The 18461-nt window shown below is 39.4% G+C and overlaps 1 protein-coding gene across 1 annotated transcript in view; it reads right to left on the reverse strand.

The window, feature by feature from the left end:
• slc39a11 (solute carrier family 39, member 11) overlaps nt 1-18461 on the reverse strand; it is a 139321-nt gene that overhangs the window by 13240 nt on the left and 107620 nt on the right. Inside the window, exon 6 of the mRNA XM_083932884.1 lies at nt 13044-13208. Within this exon, the coding sequence (XP_083789010.1) occupies nt 13044-13208 (165 nt within the window). The remainder of the gene's footprint in view (nt 1-13043; nt 13209-18461) is intronic.

Below are 18461 nucleotides of genomic sequence, written 5' to 3' on the forward strand. Positions count from 1 at the left end.
GCGAGTTTGACTGCTGCTGACAACCCATTGTCACAGCAGCCACTCATTTCCATTGCACTTTCCTTTAATCTCATCTCCTCAGCCGTCGACACTCCTTTTTCCACTGAGCCTGCCGTTATTGCAACTCCTCTCTCTCAGCTTCCACGCATACTGAAGAACTCTGAGGTCAAGTTCATTTTTACTACGTCTTTTCATCGGTTTTGCAGTGAAAAGCTCTTCAAAGACTCCTCTCATCGCTCTTCATGTTGTTGCTTTTTCATCCTCCAGTCATCAGGGGTAGCAAGGGGACATTTTCAATGTACAACTAACTACTAGATCATGCAATAACAAATTACTTGATGAAAACCATGGCTCCTAGTGTTGCCGCTTCACTCGTAGTGGAACATCTTCGGGTGTATTCACTTAGCTCTCAGTAGCCATATTTCCATTCAACTGTCAAGGGAATTTTAAGCATTATTTTGAAATGACTATGATGACGAAATTATGTTTAACATTTGCTCATTAATAATCAATTAATCAACTAATTGTTTGAGCTCTGCCTAAATCACAAAGAAAAAAACAACAAATACATTCAATTGAAACAGTTGACTTGATTTTTGAATTTATGATTATTCCTGGATAATTCTCACAACTCCCTAACTTATGTTTCGCATCATCATCATCATCACCATCATCATGGCGTCATTTACAGCAACACATTTGTTTTAATAAAATGATATGAGCCAATCATCCCCTTAAGTAAAAGGCTTAGGTTCATGAAAGTCACCTTGGTAAAAATCAATATTCAGTACTGCTTCATCAAACTTGTCTGGACAAGAATATAAAAAGGGCTAATTTCCATCCACATTCTTGGTTTATTGTGCTTCTGAATAACCGTCAATTCCATTTCCAGCTATATACCATGATATTATATCTCATATTTCGCTTAGGCCTACTGCCTGCAGTAGCTGTCAACGGCCTTGCTCCATCCATCACACTAACAGCGATCAACCCTAATGGTGGGGAGAGAGGATGGCCATCAATTTCCTGCTCAGTTTGATGGAGCGTCACCAAACAGTTTTGTCTCTAATAGAGACTTCAGAGCTTCTTTGAAGACCGGTATGTTACCAGACAGTTGCTGTTCGTGAAGGAAGAGAACGATGCATCACCGCCTCCAGGGTAAGGGACTTCTATTCACACTAGCAACAGCAAGGTTATGGTTGTCGAAAAAACAAGTGCTAGAAAAAAGTCCTCACTAAATGGCTGATTTATAAAGCCCCGAATAATGTGAAAAATTACTGTTTAATATCAGTACTGAAGCCGAACTGAGCTTTTTATGTAAAATAGATGATTGATGATAGGGGGTGATAGAGGATTTATGTAATCAGAATCCCAAAATGAGGTCATTACAGAGTGGAGCCACTAAGAGGAAGATCCTCAGTGTTTCTAGCTGATGTAAAATGACATGATTGCTGGGTGAAGAAGCACTTCAAAGAAGCCAAACAGAACCCTTTACTGCAATTTGGGACTGCAAAATAGCACCTTTCACAAGAAAACGACAGGATAACTCTCACTACATGTATGGTAACTAATGTTTTTTTTAACATTTGTATGAGTAATGATATACATTTAGAAATGAGCATGAATAACATATTCCCTTAATGGACAACTCGAGAAGTTATGATACAGCATGGGCTGGACTCTGTGTGTGCTTTTATGAACACACACAAACACACACACGTGAAGCAAAACGCAATCTACAATCCCAAGAGAGCATCCCTAAAATCAGGAGCCCACCAGAGCATGTTCAGGGTGTCAAACGCATGCACACATACTTCAGATGGTTAATGAGGTGGAACCAAAGGAGAAGGTCTGGGCCCAGGTGTCTCAGGGCAGTAAATCAGTGGTGCCGTTTTAATGTAGAATGAGTACTTTTACCTTCGAAACCTTAAGTATATTTTGCCTATAGTACATCTGTACTTAAATAAGAGTTTAAATGCTGGAGTTTTATTTAGTTTTAGTATTTTTACATGGTTATACTGGTGCTTATGCCCTTCTTCCTCTAATGTAGATCTCAAATCTGATACTTAATTATTATTACCATTACTCTTAGCAGGAAGTGATGGAAATATCAGACAACGTCACTGGGCTCTATTGTCCACCTGGGGCAAAGCCTCCAAACCTCATAACCTCACTAGTTTCAACCCAACGCATTTGTCTTTTTCACATCCATGTTGTGTATATAGTAAATGTACGTGCACTTGTGTGCAGATCCATAGGTGTGTTCGTCTTAAAATGCGGTGTGGTCATGCGCGGACTACAGTTATATCTGCTGCTCCGCAGTTAATTAAGAGTGGATTGGTGAAGTCATACATCATTAATGAGAATAATATTAATTAAATTCCCCAAAATTTGGATAGATCAGAGCTGGAGAGATGCTGCTCCACTGTGTGCATTTACACATGAGGAACTTCTTTTATTTCAGAAGCTGAACGTTTTTTCTGATTAAAAACTAGTGTCTTTTAGTTTTACTGCTTAATGTCCCACAGTATTTACCAGTGTTGTGCCTGAATGAGTTCACTGAACGATAGTTCATGAACTCATATTTTGGGCGAACGTGAACTGAGAACCCGTTGAATTCTGGTGTCTGTGAACGACACGCTCTCTCAGTTTAACTTGGTTCAGTAGGGCGCCAGATTTCTATGGAGCTTTCCAGGCAAAACCCAGGCTAAAACACTCAGTAAGCAGGCTTAATATGGAAAAAACACCCAATCTGACAACACCAGCTACCAGTGTTGCACCGCTGCATACATCATCAAAACAAACACAGCATGGAGACGACAGCAACGTGTAGGGGACAAAGCAGCAAGGAGGCACGGTACAACAAGTTTTATGACAAGTTTGGTGAGGATAGGAAACACCTTACACTTCTGTGCAAACTTTGCCCGCCGGCTTTCAGAAAAGCAAATCCCCACTTCAGTCACATCCACAGCAAACCCGAAAGGGCACATTGAACTGAAGCACCCGGCATTTCAAGCTATGTGCAAATAAAAAATCAAAAGACAGTCAAGATTGATCCTCGGCCCAAACCCCATTAACTGCGTACAGTAGCAGCTCCATTGTCATCTCCTAGTCACAGATAGACGACCTGGTGGTGCAGTATACTGTCAGAGACCTGCAGCCTTTGAGTAAAGCGGAAAGCCCAGCTGTCTTAAACTTAAGGGGTTGCAGCCATCCAAAAGGTGCCATCAGTTAAATGTTAAAACTGTTAAAATAACTGCTGTCTGAGATTCTATATAGGCTGTGGCAATAACTAAAAAAAATAATAGCTTGCAGCAACATACTGAAAAAAAGAACTATGAAGTTCAATAACCCTTACTTTCTGAACTAGTTAATACTGAACTAGTTCATTTTAAAATGTGTGAACTGAACTTTGAACTAGTTCATGTAGAAACTGAACTTTCCCAACACTGGTATTTACTATAGCGACTTTACTGCATGCATGGCAATATTTACAATTACTGAAAGCAGCCTTTGATCAGGAAGTAAATTGTTTAAGAAAACAATCATTATCATACATACAATAGATACTTTACAAATACCTACAGTGATTTGTAGAGGGGGTAGTATTTAAGCAGATTTAAGTGGATACTGACATCAGAGTCCCTATGAAGAGCGTCTGCAGAGGCCTTTATTGGCATGTAGATGACAGACCAAATAGTATGAGCTGTTGCTCTGTTAGTTTTTTTATATTTGTGTTTCGCTGCATATGAGTTGTACGTATATTTCTCATTCATATCATCTATCAATACTGTATATCGGTCGGTCTGTCCGTATGTCTGTCTGTCTGTCTGTCTAATGTGCTCAGGTTGTTTTCAAAGTGAGGGAGTTAAGACAGTGGGAGCTGTTTTTCAGTAAAAGCATCACAGGAAATCTCTGGGTATATCTCACATGTGAATGTGTGTGTGATTACATCTGCATGAGCTTTTATATGAAGTGTATTTGTATACAGTAGGAACGACTTTTCCAAACATGTTACAATCATGAGAACTAAGGTGAATGCAGTGACGGGACATCATAAATAAACTGGTCTTTCACATTACAATTCATATTTAGTGGAGTACCAGCATTTATTCTCGTCCTAAACACAGCATGTCCTGAATCTGCTTTTTATCCACACTTCCTGTGGCAAACAATCACTCCACATTATGGAAATTATGTTGTTGTTACTGGCAGAACGAATGGAAATCAATCAAGTGTAAGGTGGAAAATCATTCAAACTCGTGAAAATGCATTTGCTCATTAATTATGAGAGCTACACTTTGATGTGTGAAATCGATGTCCATAGCTCAATGCTCCCCTCAGGGTGCATTATTTCCACATTTAATCAAATCGAAAGATGAATGTTGTGAAGAGAGTAAAAGTATGAAACCATTCCCTCACTAATTACCAAGACACAATGAGACTGTAGCAATAACAATAGCTGCTGAGATGCGTTGCATATTGATAGTGTCAATAAAAATGGAAGTTAATTCATACAAAACAACAGGGCCTGCAGTTCTCGACGACGCTGCAAACAGCACAGCAATCGTCCTGCTTTGAACAGGCGTGCCCTCCTAATGGACACATTTTGCTCAATGTTGAGTACAACTCCATTAAAAGCTAAATGATCAATATAAATGATTGGTGTGTTAATTTACTGTTATATTAAGATAAGATTGTATAATGGCCGAAGTGCCATTTACAATATTCTGCAGAGATGAAACAACACAGGTAAAATAAGACTTTTGAGGCATGACTGCTGAGTGTAAAAAACACAAGGGAAACTGGATTAGGCTTAAAATCAAGTAGAGATTATTTGTGTTTGTGCCAATTTTACAAACACTGTCTGAGTGGGATTCAAAGCTCCACATTGGCAACAATCCCCAATAGAGCCAAAGCACTATCATAAGATAAGAATAAAGTGCCCATAAACCTTTAAGATGCATCAAACTCAAAGCTTTGACTTTCCAGTTAAAGAGGTGTTGTGTTGGCTGTCAGTTCCTAGAGGTGTCAACAGTGATTGTTAATTGCTTTCCTTTTGTGTTTCACATGAATCAAATCAACTTTATCTCTCAAATGTTTAGTTGGAAGCTGTTGTTTCATCACAGACATATTGAACACTGTTCTTCCCTGGGCGTCCCCTTGACGTTTGATTGACATGTAATTAGTCTAATTAGATCATTAGCCTTGACAGAATGGCATCTGTTATGTGTTTAATAATGCGTATTCCAGGAGAAACCTGTCTATTTGAGAGGATTTTTCACCATAAATATTCAAATGACTTTTTCCAAGTGAGGAAGAAAAAGGGTTTTGACATTTAGTTAGCCTTTCAGCGGTACAAAACATCCTGGGCTGGCAAACAAGATTTAGTGCAGGGTGTGGTGGCACACCCCACCTCTGAGGTTGGCACTCTGTGGAGCTCAGTTCCAGGTGAATCTTTCTAAATGAATTGTTAAATGTTTGGCCTTCATAGCGCTGTTGTGTTGAATTGTTTTATTGTGTATGTTGCAAAAGCTGGTCTCTGGAGTGTTTTCATTTCAGATTGTTATTGCTATGGCATTTCTCCATTATCTTCACTGCTGTACACCTGAGTGCACGTTTCCATGGCCACATGCATACTGATGTGTGGCATTCTCAGGTCATTTGCAAAATTTATTTTCCGTCATGCTGCCCTTTTGAAGTCAGTTTTTTTTAGAAGCTACTTGCTACCCAACACAAATATATAAGGTGGTGGCAATATTGGGAAAACTAGCAAAAAAGCACAGTAGCAATACAATTTATTAAAAATATTATTATCAATAAATTCAGTTACTTTTCTAGTACTTTCCAGGCCCAATCTCCTCAATTTCAAGGACCCAACATGGCATAGTAAAGGGGTCTCCAATAGCTTGCAAGCTACCAGTAGCTTACCACCCGTCTGATTGGCTCTCCGATGGTTCAAAAGATATGTACATCAATTTTGGAACATAGAATACCCTGGAAAACTTGTTTAAATATATTCTGCCTCCTTCTGACACAAAATTACTATTGGCCTAACTGCTGTCAATTAGTTATGCAGAGTTATGCTGCTGTCACATTTGCTTACATCAGCGACACCTGCATCACATTGTTGTGACTCAACAGAACACATCAGATTTGGCAATAACCGTGGAAAATAACCAGGTAAATAAAAGGCAAGGAAGTACAACATTTTCATTGATGTCAATCCTGTGGAGATAGACATTGAACTTATAAACCTCCGAAATGCTGACCAGGTAAAATCTCAAAAGCATTCACAACATTTCTGAAACCCAGTAGGGCCGGAAAACTCTAAGAACCTTCACCAAGCAGCTCTGAAAGTGCCTACATACCACCTTGAAGCAGCTTTTTCTGACTTGAATGTCATGAAATCTTAATTCAACAAAAGACTGATAGAGTGAACCTAAGAAATGATTAGTAGGTACAGCTCAAAATCAACAGCTTCTTCTGTATGAAAAAACATGTTTGTTATGTGTATACATTATATCTCTCATCTCATCTTCAACCGCTTATCCAGGGTCGGGTCGCGGGGGCAGCAGCTTTAGCAGGGGACCCCAAACTTCCCTTTCCTGGGCCACATTAACCAGCTCTAACTGGGGGATCCTGAGGCGTTCCCAGGCCAGTGTGGAGATATAAACTCTCCACCTAGTCCTGGGTCTTCCCCGAGGCCTCCTCCCAGCTGGACGTGCCTGGAACACCTCCCTAGGGAGGCACCCAGGGGGCATCCTTACTAGATGCCCGAACCACCTCAACTGGCTCCTTTCAACGCAAAGGAGCAGCGGCTCTACTCCGAGTTCCTCACGGATGGCTGAACTTCTCACCTTATCTCTAAGGAAGACTCCAGCCACCCTCCTGAGAAAACCCATTTCGGCCGCTTGTACCCACGACCTCATTCTTTCGGTCATGACCCAGCTTTCATTACCATAGGTGAGGGTAGGAACGAAGATTGACCGGTAGATCGAGAGCTTTGCCTTCCGGCTCAGCTCTCTTTTCGTCACAACGGTGCGATAGAGTATACACTATAATGATTTGATAACTTCATTAAATAAGTTGGTCTAACTGAAAATAAATAAAAAAAAGTTTTAACTAAATATTGCATGGATTTTCAACAGATATTTCGACCTTAACTCGCGAGAACGCGAGTGAGCACAGCACACATCTGCTAACTTTGCGGTTTGGTAAGTAAAAATTGACTCATAATAGTCCCAGCAGCTAATCAGTAGTCAGTATAAGAAATAGTTTTACACAACGTTTTTTTCTTTGTCAGCAGTGGTGGGCTACTGTGTAAACTAGCAGTAGCTTAATTGTAGTAAATGGCTCTAACCGTAGTGTTTTCTAAGTTTTGTTTTTTAGGTGGCAAGTGCTGATTGCCACTGGTTAACTTTGTTTCTTTCAAATTTAGTTAAAATTGGTAGTTGTGTATGAGCAGCAATAGCCTCATGACTAGGCCAGTGAAGGTGACTTCACACATTTGGTTTGTTTTAACTTCATCAGTCATTGCAGCACCAATAGTGCCTACTAAAATCTGTATTGACGACGGCAATATTGATGCCTTAGTTAGTTGTACATAGTCGTTAACAGCACACGTGTATTGCCCACTGCCCATTTCGTTGCAATAGTTTGTGCGGATTTTCTTTTGTTTGCCATCTTGAAAAATACGGTTAAATAAAATTCATTGTTCTTAAGTTGCGAATTGTAGGCATCACAGCTTTCTGATTGCCCTTAATTTAAGTTATTTGAACTGAACTGCTAATTTAAAAAAATGGAGTGGACACTGACAGTGTCCACTGTACTGTCATTTAAATGTCCATGTTGCCCCTTAAACACGATCTCCACAGGACGAAAATTATTTGAGCATATTGGCCGTCATTCAAAGAAACAGGAAACTGTCTGTTCTCTTTATGAAAATTGTCCTTTCAAAACAAACATTTATGGAACATTTGCTTCTCATAGGAACCAAAAACACACTCCTCAAGCCAGAGCTTTTGAAGAGGCACGTCAATCCTCATCAATGCAGTGGACATCCTGTGGATGAGGATGATACTGAGGGCGCAGTGAGTGAAGATGCTGAAGATGATGAAATGAGAGAATTGCCTCATTGAATAGAAAAATATGTAGCCCACCTGCTGCTTAAATTGGAAAGCATATTCAATGTACCACAATGGTGTATTGATGAGTTAGCTGTCTTCCTAGAAAAATAATCAAGTCTAATTGCTTTTGACTGAAATTGCTTTGGGGATGGAAATTGTTACTTCAATTTTTTTTAACAAACATCATTTGTAACAGTTTGGATATACTAAGCATACACCTCTCTTGTTGACTCCATCGCAGTGACCTCACTGACTGCAGAAAAGACTGAATGCATGTGAACTACAGACGGGAAGGGAATGTCAAGAAAAAATAAGGAAAGTAAGTAATAACATTGTTCTTATTTTATTTTTTTTATTTTGAGCTTGATATATTGAAAAAGTTAAGATATGCGTGCAGAAAAACTTTTAAACATAGCTAAATTCAAGATGTTTAGATTGTTGGGTACCAACATTTTCACATTAAAAAGGACCTCATTCAACTGGTTTGGGTGGAGATCAGCTACATGAATACATGTTCTTATTAATATGAAATATGATTAGTTCTCGGCCAGTTTCATTTTGTCAAATTAGCTTCCAGGGGAAAAAAAGGTTGGAGACCCCTGTCATGGTTAAACACGGATCGAGTTTAATTACTGTTGCAACACTGAGTAGTTTTATAATGAGAACTAGCGGGCTTTAAAGAAGCTCAAAAACAAAAACTCGACACGAGATAGGCTTCAATGTGTGAACACTTCTCACTTGTGCTGTGTTACAGAGATGGTAGATTATTTGGTCTCTAACACAGCAAAACAATTTATTTTCTAAGTTGAGCAATAGAGACAGAGATGGAAGATAATGTGAAGTGAAATAATACATCAAAAAACTTCCATTTCTGTTCTTGACTGGTTGGATTATGTATTTCATGGACCTGTGAGATCCATGGTTATAATTTATCCTGAAGGGGACATGTATGTGTTTAGCAAAGCTCATGGAAAACCATCTAATAGCGAGACATTTGACTCAAAACCGCAAATGTCAACCTCATGGCAGCGCAAGAGGAAAAGATAAAGGATCACCAACATCATTCGAGGACATCGTCTAGGAACCATTCTGTTCAGTACGTTTGCTCCAGTCTACCACAAGCTATTTTACATTCTTCTGTATTTTTAAATACTATATAAGTTACATAAAGAGGCTGTGATTGTAAATTTAAAATAACATGAAACTACTGTAACTGTGAAAATATACAATATTTCTGTTTTTTTACAAAAAAACATTAGAAATACATACATTTATTGTTAAAATACGTTCACAAATGCATTGTAATTTCCCAAATATTTGTCATTTATTTAAGGGAATAAACTGTCAAATTCAACTTTAAAACTAAAAAAATGGAAAACATAATTTAAAATAACTATTTAATTTTTAATTTTACTATAATTTCTTTGTTATTGAATAATGTTTTCATTGAAAAAAACTACAATTAGTGTTATTTAACATTTGGTAACATTACATTAACATTTATTTTGAAAGGACATCTAATGGAACTGGTATTTCTCCACTTTCTCCTACATCACAGTCATGGTTGTATCTAATCCCATCCAACTCATATATTTTCTCCTCCTTTTCTTTAATGTCTGTTTATTTGGTTTCAGTAATGACACTTTGGCAGTGAATAACAAATCAAAATCATTTCCCAGCAGGCCATGTTCATTTGCAAATGTTGAGAATAAAACAAAATAAATGATGTTGTGTTTACGATTTTCTTTTTTAAGATTTGTTTTTACAGTGTAGATGGTGCAGGATTAGTAAAAACTTTGACCTGACAGTGGCATTAGAGGAAAAGTCATAGTATCACCACAGTCTATGGGATTCATCCTCTGGGGATCATGAATGTCTGTGCAGAATTTCATGGCAATCGATTGAATAACTGTTGGAATATCTCAGTCTGGACCAAAGTGGAGGACCAACTGACCAATCTTCAGATCAGCTTAGCCATCCTGTGGGCTAAAAATGCAAGTTTACTCAAAGTGCCACCTGAGGTTTCAGACATAAAAGACACAAGGCTCTCTAGCTATCTGGACAGTAAACTCAAGAGCAACACAGGTCTCTAACATTTTGAGTTTGAGTGATGTGTTTGCAGAACAAGCATTAGCTTGTTCAAGTTTCCTGTAGTTTTAATAGTAAGAAAACATGGGTGGAATTCTTACATCTTCAATTTCTGGGGCCATGGCATGGGAAGACCCTGCCCAGGCAGGTGTTTTTTTTATCCAGTGTTGCGCCTTCTAGATCTTTGCTGGAACCCTTCTGTAACTGTTGGGAGTGAGGACAGCCACGCAGCATAACATTCATCAGGTTCTGCTGCCAGATAAACACTAGGTACTACTATTTTGCCGCCACTTAGAATCAACGAGAAGACCCAAAAGAAACATAACATGAATGGATAAAACTTGGCCTTTTAAGGCCCACTTATGTCACCCAAGTCACAGCTGATGATGTTTAGATTTCAATAATGGGAAATACATGTGCAAACCGCCACCTCATATGGAACTCAATAAACTGCAGTTACATTTATAACTCTCATGTCTTTGCAGGGTGACTCATTGTCTTAGCAGCAGTGATAGAGCTGGAGTGCATTGCATAGAATTCAATTCAACTGCACTAGCAAACGACCCTGGGAATACAGACCTCCTCCCCCTCCTACACCCAAATTTCAGGTTGCTCTGCCATTGGAGCTGATTAACTATGCCTAGAAATGTATTTGTTTATTTTGGGAATGATCATCACACATTATCTTATTTTAAATCATACAATTCACATGGCCGAAAGGGAAAGCAGGAGAAGCAAAAGCTTATCTAGTCCCGCCCCCGTTACCCACAGAATACATTATCTTCATCATACTATTTTTCTTATGACATTTGACATGTTTCAACAGCAGGTAGTAATCAGAGCTGCAGTCTAGCTCTAGACCAGTGGTTTTCAAACTTTTTACACTGTGTACCCCCTCAGAAATTATTATGCTCTCCAAGTACCACCCTTATGCCAAACATTAAACTCAGGTCTGGCTCAGCATCCATCCTGCTTCTGTGATTAGTCTTGATGACAGTGGGCGAAGAGAAGCCTTTCTCGCAGAGATATGTGTAACAATCCCAGGGGGAAATTGTTTAAATTATGAGTATGAAGCAGCAGCTGGACATGCTCGCTGCCCATCTCATCGCAAAGTTCACAACTTTAACGGCAGAGTCCAGCACAGACTTTGGTTCTTCTGGCATCTTTTTCACCGCCAGGGCCTGGTGATGGATGCTGCACTGTGTCCACTTCATCTCCGGTGCCACCTTACAAATTCAGGCTGCTACTCGGCTGTGGCGACCTGTCATAGCTCTGGCTCCTTCCATGCAGACACCCACACACTTTTTCCAATCCAGACCATTCTCTTGGAAAAATGTGTTCAGTCGTTGGAATATGTGTTCCGCTGTCATTCTGGTCTCCAGTGATTGACAGAACAAAAAGTTCTCTTTAGCCACGCCGCCAAATTCATATCTGACGTAAACTAGCAAATTGGCCAAATTTGCAAAATCAGTTGTCTCGTCTAATTGGATGGAATAATAGGGACTACTTTGAATGCGTTTAATAAGTGTTTTTTTTTACGTCATCTGCCATGGCCCCTATTCTTCGAGGCACTGTGTCATTAGAAAGCGGCACCAAGATTAACAATTTGGCAGCATTCTCCCCACACATGATGAGCGTCATCTCTTTGGCCAATGGTAAACAAAGCTGTTCGTCGCTCGTATGTGGCTCATCGGCTTTTGCTATGCGGAGGCTGGCGTGGTAAGAGGTTTCTTGAGCTTAACTGTGGGTGTGCTTTTGGTCATCACATTTCCTTTAAAAAAAAAAAACCCACTGGTTTGTCTTTCAGCAGGCTGTGTTTTGTTGTAAGGTGCCGTTTAAGATGTGATGGTTTCATACTTTCATTGCTGAGAACCTCACCACATACCACACACTGTGGCCGGGGAGCTTCTTCCTTCCTGCTCCAACTTAATCCAAGTTTGATGTTATTTAAGTCATATCTCATGGTTGTTTTGCGCTTTTTGGAGACTTCCGATGTTCTACCACTAGCACTTGTGTCTGGTTCACAGGTGTCAACTTCTGTTTCAACGGGGCTCTAAATATTGCCTACCTCCTCCTTCCAAATTTATCCAATTTGGAGCTGAGATTGCAGTGTTCCTGAATTATTCATTTTGCCCCCGCTATCTCCGCATTCACACTTTAACTGGCTGTTAGGGAGTTGCTAGGAAGTACAGGATGCCCGTGAAACGAATAATAGACTTTTAGAGATGAGGCAAAACATATTCTTTTATTACATTTCAATGACTTATTTAGTTTAAATATTAGTAGTTAGTATTAATAGTTTCTTTAATTAAAAAGTTATATAATTAAAATGTATTAAATAAAAACAAAAATTGTACTGTGATATACTTCGGAGCTTTTTTCCTCGTACCACTAGAGGGGGCATAACTGATGACAAGAGTAATGCACCGTCGTAGTAGCCCCTTCGATAGCTCAGTTGGTAGAGTGGACGACTGTAGAGTAAAAAGTAAACAACAAAGATGGCTGCGGATGATGAATGGTGGTTGTTTGAAAACAACTTTGTCGTATTTGCTGTTTTGCCGAGCGTATACGGCAAATGCTGCCCAGACGGTCGTTAAGCGTAGATACGTCACCTTGCTCATTGCTCTGATTGGTCGTATTCGGTTGTAGTGCTATCCAATTTTCTGCAGTGGTATTTTTAAATGAGGAAGGTCTATTGATTGTTCCGAGACCCTACGTCTGGATAGACATGAGTCTGGATTTTGAGGCTACTAGCAAACAACTTTATCAAGGACATAGGCAAATTCAATTGGCAGCTACTTTAGACAGCCCTTTGGTTGCTCTCACCTGGAATGTTGTGGATGGTGATGGCTAGGATGAGGAGAACAATTCGTCGCCAGCTGCTTCCTGTCTGCCCAACCCCATACTGTTTATTTTCTATTTCCTGTCCATCCGAGCTGGCTGAATGAGGTCCTCTCCTCCTCTGGTACACATCTCCATTTTCTAATTTATCTGCAAGACAGAGGAGAATAATGTTGGAAAAATGTGTTCAAACGCTGTTAAACATTCACACGCAGATAAGCAGCATGTATCCAACACTATTTGACGTTTTGGTATAATTAAGACCTTTTTCAAAAAAAACTTAAACAGACAATCTTCTTGTTACTTTTCTAAACACACAACCAATCATTTCCACACACAGAGCAAGTGGCCAAATGTGTAGAGGCGTGAAAATATAGGCACGGTTTGACCTTCTCTCTCAGGTTTTTTTTTTCTTCCATTACTCGTTCACATGCACAATTGGGTGCAATATAATGGATATCTTTAAGGAGCGGCTGTCTGATTGTGTGCACCATTATGCCCATTTCTAAGATTCATTGTGTCCAGAGTAGGAGAATTCAGTGTGAGAATACAGTGAGAATACCCAGATGCACAAAAAAACTGGGCTTTAAGTTGATCTGAGATCACATGGGAATAAATATGTTGAGAGGTTTATCTAACAAAGTGTAATGAAGAATCTCAAAACTACAAAAATGAGGCTAATCAAGACTGTTCTTTGAAATGCTGACTATGTTAGCGTGAATATCACCAGGAATCATCAACAAAGCCCTGAAATCTGTCGGTCGCGAATCACGTAAAGAAGCACTTCTTCTGAAAATGGTTTGAGTTTCTGTTAAAACTTCCTTTGCATTTCACCCAGCAAACAGTCACCCACAAGATATTTGAATCAAAGAGGAACTAAAATAAAATAGGATAAACAGGATTATTACAGATTAAATCAGTGCCTCTGCTGCTTGCCTCAAGTCTGTTTAAGATGTCAGTCATCAAGACTATATAAGCAGCCTGAGGGACACAGAGCTTCTCATCTAAAATAAAAAATGTTGTGGGTTTGTCCCTATATCAATCCAATTATCAGCACTGTGATCTCTGTTAACGTCATAAAAAACAAAGTTAATGGCCCAAGATAATCTAATTAGCACAAACCCCCACTGGAGGTTGCACAGACATTATTACATTTATATATTACATTTGCCTGCCATAAAAAGGAATGAGTGATCATCAAACAAACGTATATGATGGCTTACTTTATCCATGCGGGAGTAATGGGCGGCATGGTAATTAGCTAACTAAATGGTGTAATGTGTTGATATTTTACAGTTGCCTTCCCAAAGGAGACTGGACTGTAGATGCAAGAGGTTTTATCAATTGATAAACTTAGAATGGTTTGAATAACCCAGTAATTGGTCATTTGAAGAGACAGCCTCCCGAATTTCCTGAATGTGACAGTGGAATTTGGGTACAGATGGATAGATAACCTAAAAACACAGTGCCGTACAAAGCATAGCATATAAAATAAAGAATACAAATGTCAATTGATTTGACACATTTATGTTGCAGGATGACTGGTTACCCAAACTCTCTCACATTAACCTGTCTTTTATTTCCGAGCTGTGGGTAACTTTAAATTTAGATTCAGCCATTTGCAGCTAATATGCTAAAGCACTGTGTTTTTCCACACTCACTCACTCATCTTCAACCGCTTATCCCGGGCCGGGTCACGGGGGCATTACCTCTAGCAGGCCACCCCAATAGAAGATATAATCTCTCTACCTAGTCCTGGGTCTTCCCTGCTGCCTCCTCCCAGCTGGACATGCATGGAACACCTCCCTAGGGAGGCGCCCAGGGGGCATCCTTACTAGATGCCCGAACCACCTCAACTGGCTCCTTTCAATGCAAAGGTGCAGCAACTCTACTCCGAGTTCCTCACCAATCTTTTTTAAATTATAATTGGCAATGTATTACTTTTAATTCTTATTTAGTTTGCAAATTCATGCCTACAATATTCTTTTTGATGTGCTTTAATATAGAGGTTTCATTCTTTAGGTAGTGAGATGCCTAAAAATGTAATGAGCGACACAAGCTCTGTTTGTCCAGCAGCTGAGCTCTGATACCACATAGCTCCCAGCAGCATTGATCACCAGATAACAGCTAGGTAATAACCTCAAAAGGAAATCTTATCCTCTGTGGATTGGAAAATTAAATGAACTTTTTACGATTTTATTACTTTTACTTAAAATGTAATACATCTATTTGATAATTGAGTATAATTAAACATTTAACCATCTCAGTGGTACCACTGCAGACTCAATCATCTTTACCTCTTACCTCCCTGTTCATTCCAATCCCCATCTGCTTCCATCTCTGTCTCTCCTCCCTCCCTTTCCTTATATTTGTCTCTCTCTCACATCTATTCTCAGACACAAGCAATTGACTACTATTAGTGCATTTCCAGCGTCTCGTGTTGCCATGCTGTAAATTGGAATTATCTGGCATGAAAAAGGTCAAATGATCTGGACTATTGCCCGGGGGGCTTCCTCTGACAGTGGACATTTTCAAAGGCCAAATGCCCTGAATCCATTTCTGTCCAATTGAACTTCCCAAACAACTTAACCATGACAAGGGTACATACACTACACAGAGCTTGTGCTACAAGCTACACCAATAAATTACAAACAATACGTGTAATTGTATGATACCAATAAAAACATGTTTATTTCCACGGAGAAATTAATATTAAAAACACTTTTATAATCGTATGCGATCCAAATCAAACAAACCGTGTTTTGAGTGATGTTCACTCTGTGTGGGGACTGACAGAAGTATTGATTCAGTTGTTTGGTAATTTACATTTTTCAATTTGTGGCGTCGATACATTGGAGAACATTTTCTCGAATGATACACATGATATTTGATGTGCAGTAAGTCGCCTTGAGCATAAACCTGGGTCTGTGATGTTGATTTAAGTTAAATATTAACTTAAGCCTCAGGAATGTAATGTTAGAAACTTCAATTATGACCTCTCTGGCAGTCTCATCAAAAGAGCTGACATATAGAGAAAGACAACCATTTATACTCACATCCACACCTTCACACCATCTAGAGTCACCAATGTACTTTGTTGTTTTTTTTAAGAATGAAAAAGAACATGAGGACAAACATGACAAATAGAAAATAACGAAAGGGCAGACTAGAGGTGCACTGAGTCATGACGATGAGACATTGTAGGAGCCACACACCGTAAAGCTGACAAGACTATCTGTAGAATGAGACTGAGGCCAGGAGGACTATCATTAGTGGTCGTGAAATGACTCTCATAGGACTTGAATCAATATGTCAGTGGTGTTCGTTAGTGGAAGTCAATATTGAATTAATTCACAGCTACTATAACCTTTTCTTGCTTTCTTATTAATCAATTTCCTCCTGTTTGATAAATATGTCAATTATTGTACCTATATGGAGTGAATATATAGTGAATTTTTAAACTAGAATGAAAATGCACATTGTGCAATTATTTTGTACTGATATGATTCTGCAAAGGGACTCAGAAGACTGCTTTCTTAAACAATTGATGAACATTTCAATAAAAAAAAAAGTATGACACTATTTCCAAACCATGATGAATATCGTTTTTCTACATTATATGTCCTGCAAAAAGTTTTCATTTCAGACAACATATAAGCCGATACTTTTTAGTATTAAGAATCAGTTTACTGGTGTGTTTCGTCTTTTTATGAGCTCTGTTAACAACAGTAGAATATCACCAGCTATATCCTTTAAGCTCAGTCCTTGTTTTTCTTGTTACTGGAGTACATCTTCTGTCAGCTGTGAGTTGCTGTCTGTTTTCTTTTATTCTTCCTAAACCTGGCCTGGTGAACTAACCTGACTCGTCAAATGGTTTGTTTCACGGAACCATCCGAGAAGGCTTTATTGTAAACTGATTGGGAAACATACCTGACAGGTGATTGGCTGAACCATCTGTCTATCAAACTGTCTAAAAAACTCTCCAGTTCTGATGAAAATGATTTTATTTTTGCATCTAAGTTAACCTCTTCAGGAGCTGCCATTGTTTTTTTTTAAACAAATGGTCGCCTCTCGTGTCACTCCCCCCCTCAACTGCTGGTAGCCAATCACAGGACGCTGATTGGCCGGCTAACTTTGGATCTGAACACAAACGTACTACTTGGAGCCTGACAAGATGTATTTTCGTGTGACGTGAATTCTAAATATTTGCGTCATCTGGTGTTATCACAAAATCGTTTTCCAGGTTTCCTGCAGTATGCATAGGGATCATTTTATTTTTTATTATATGATTATGATCACCAGTGCTGATTTCAAGCACTGCAATCTCTAAGTGTTCTGTTGTATCGCAGTGACATGTCTGTTTAGTAAAATGGATGTTATTTCTATTGTAGGTACATGAGTGGGCATGAACTTAGGTTACCTGTACCTGCCCTTTCCCAGACTTATTTCTCTCCTGCTTCTTTCCGCCATGGCACTTATTTGGACAGGGACTCTGTTCCCTTTTTGTTATTTCATTTCGGTGGACTAAAGCAGATGAAGGGAAAGGGCAGATTGCTTTTTTTTTTGGCAGTTTTCCAAGCCCTATATTATATAGGACAGACAGGAAATGGGGTGAGAGAGAGGGGGAGACAAGCGGCAAAGGGCAACAGGTCGGAGTCGAACACGCGGCCGCCCAGAGGATATCCAGCCTCCCCACATGGGGCGACCGCTCCAACCACTCAGCCACGGGCCACCCCAGTTTGCTGCGAATCTTTAAGGTTCATTGGACTTTCGCTTTTATTAGGGAGTATGTGGCCAAGAGACGTAGCACTTTGGTTCAGGGCAGATGGTTTTGGGGCACATAGCTGAAGAAAAGTGCATGGATTGGTGGCTGATGACCTGTATTGTTGCCCCTTTGCTGTAATGAATCATATTGTTTGCATGTATAGAGTTTTAGTGTTGAGTTGAGAGATCTGAGGATTGATCTCTGATCAATACTCACAATAATGAAGTGAAGATCATTTTCTTAGCATTTCCATGAGGGAAAACATAAGCACTGAGAACTGGTTTGGAGATAAAATCAGGCTTAATCTTCACAGTGTCTGTCTTACTAAACTGCTTCCCTACACCTCCAACACCAAGCTAATAAGTTTTGGACAAGTCTGTCCAACAAACAGGAAACTGACAAATCCTTCCAGTAAGACAGCAGACAAGGCAAGACTCATAATATCAAAGGCCTATTACTTGGATCATTAACCGTAAAATGGCCAGATTTTTAGTTTATAACTTTAAAAAATTACCTAACATTATCAACTTCTCGGAGGTGGTCCAAACAACCCTCCGGCCAGACAATGTGCTGTGGTCAACCAAAGACCAGAAGATAATTCTGGTCGAACTAACGCTGCCATAGGAGAAAGGCTGCAA

The sequence above is a fragment of the Echiichthys vipera genome (genome assembly GCF_963691815.1).
Source record: "Echiichthys vipera genome assembly, chromosome: 18".
In the NCBI taxonomy this organism is placed as follows: domain Eukaryota; kingdom Metazoa; phylum Chordata; class Actinopteri; order Perciformes; family Trachinidae; genus Echiichthys; species Echiichthys vipera.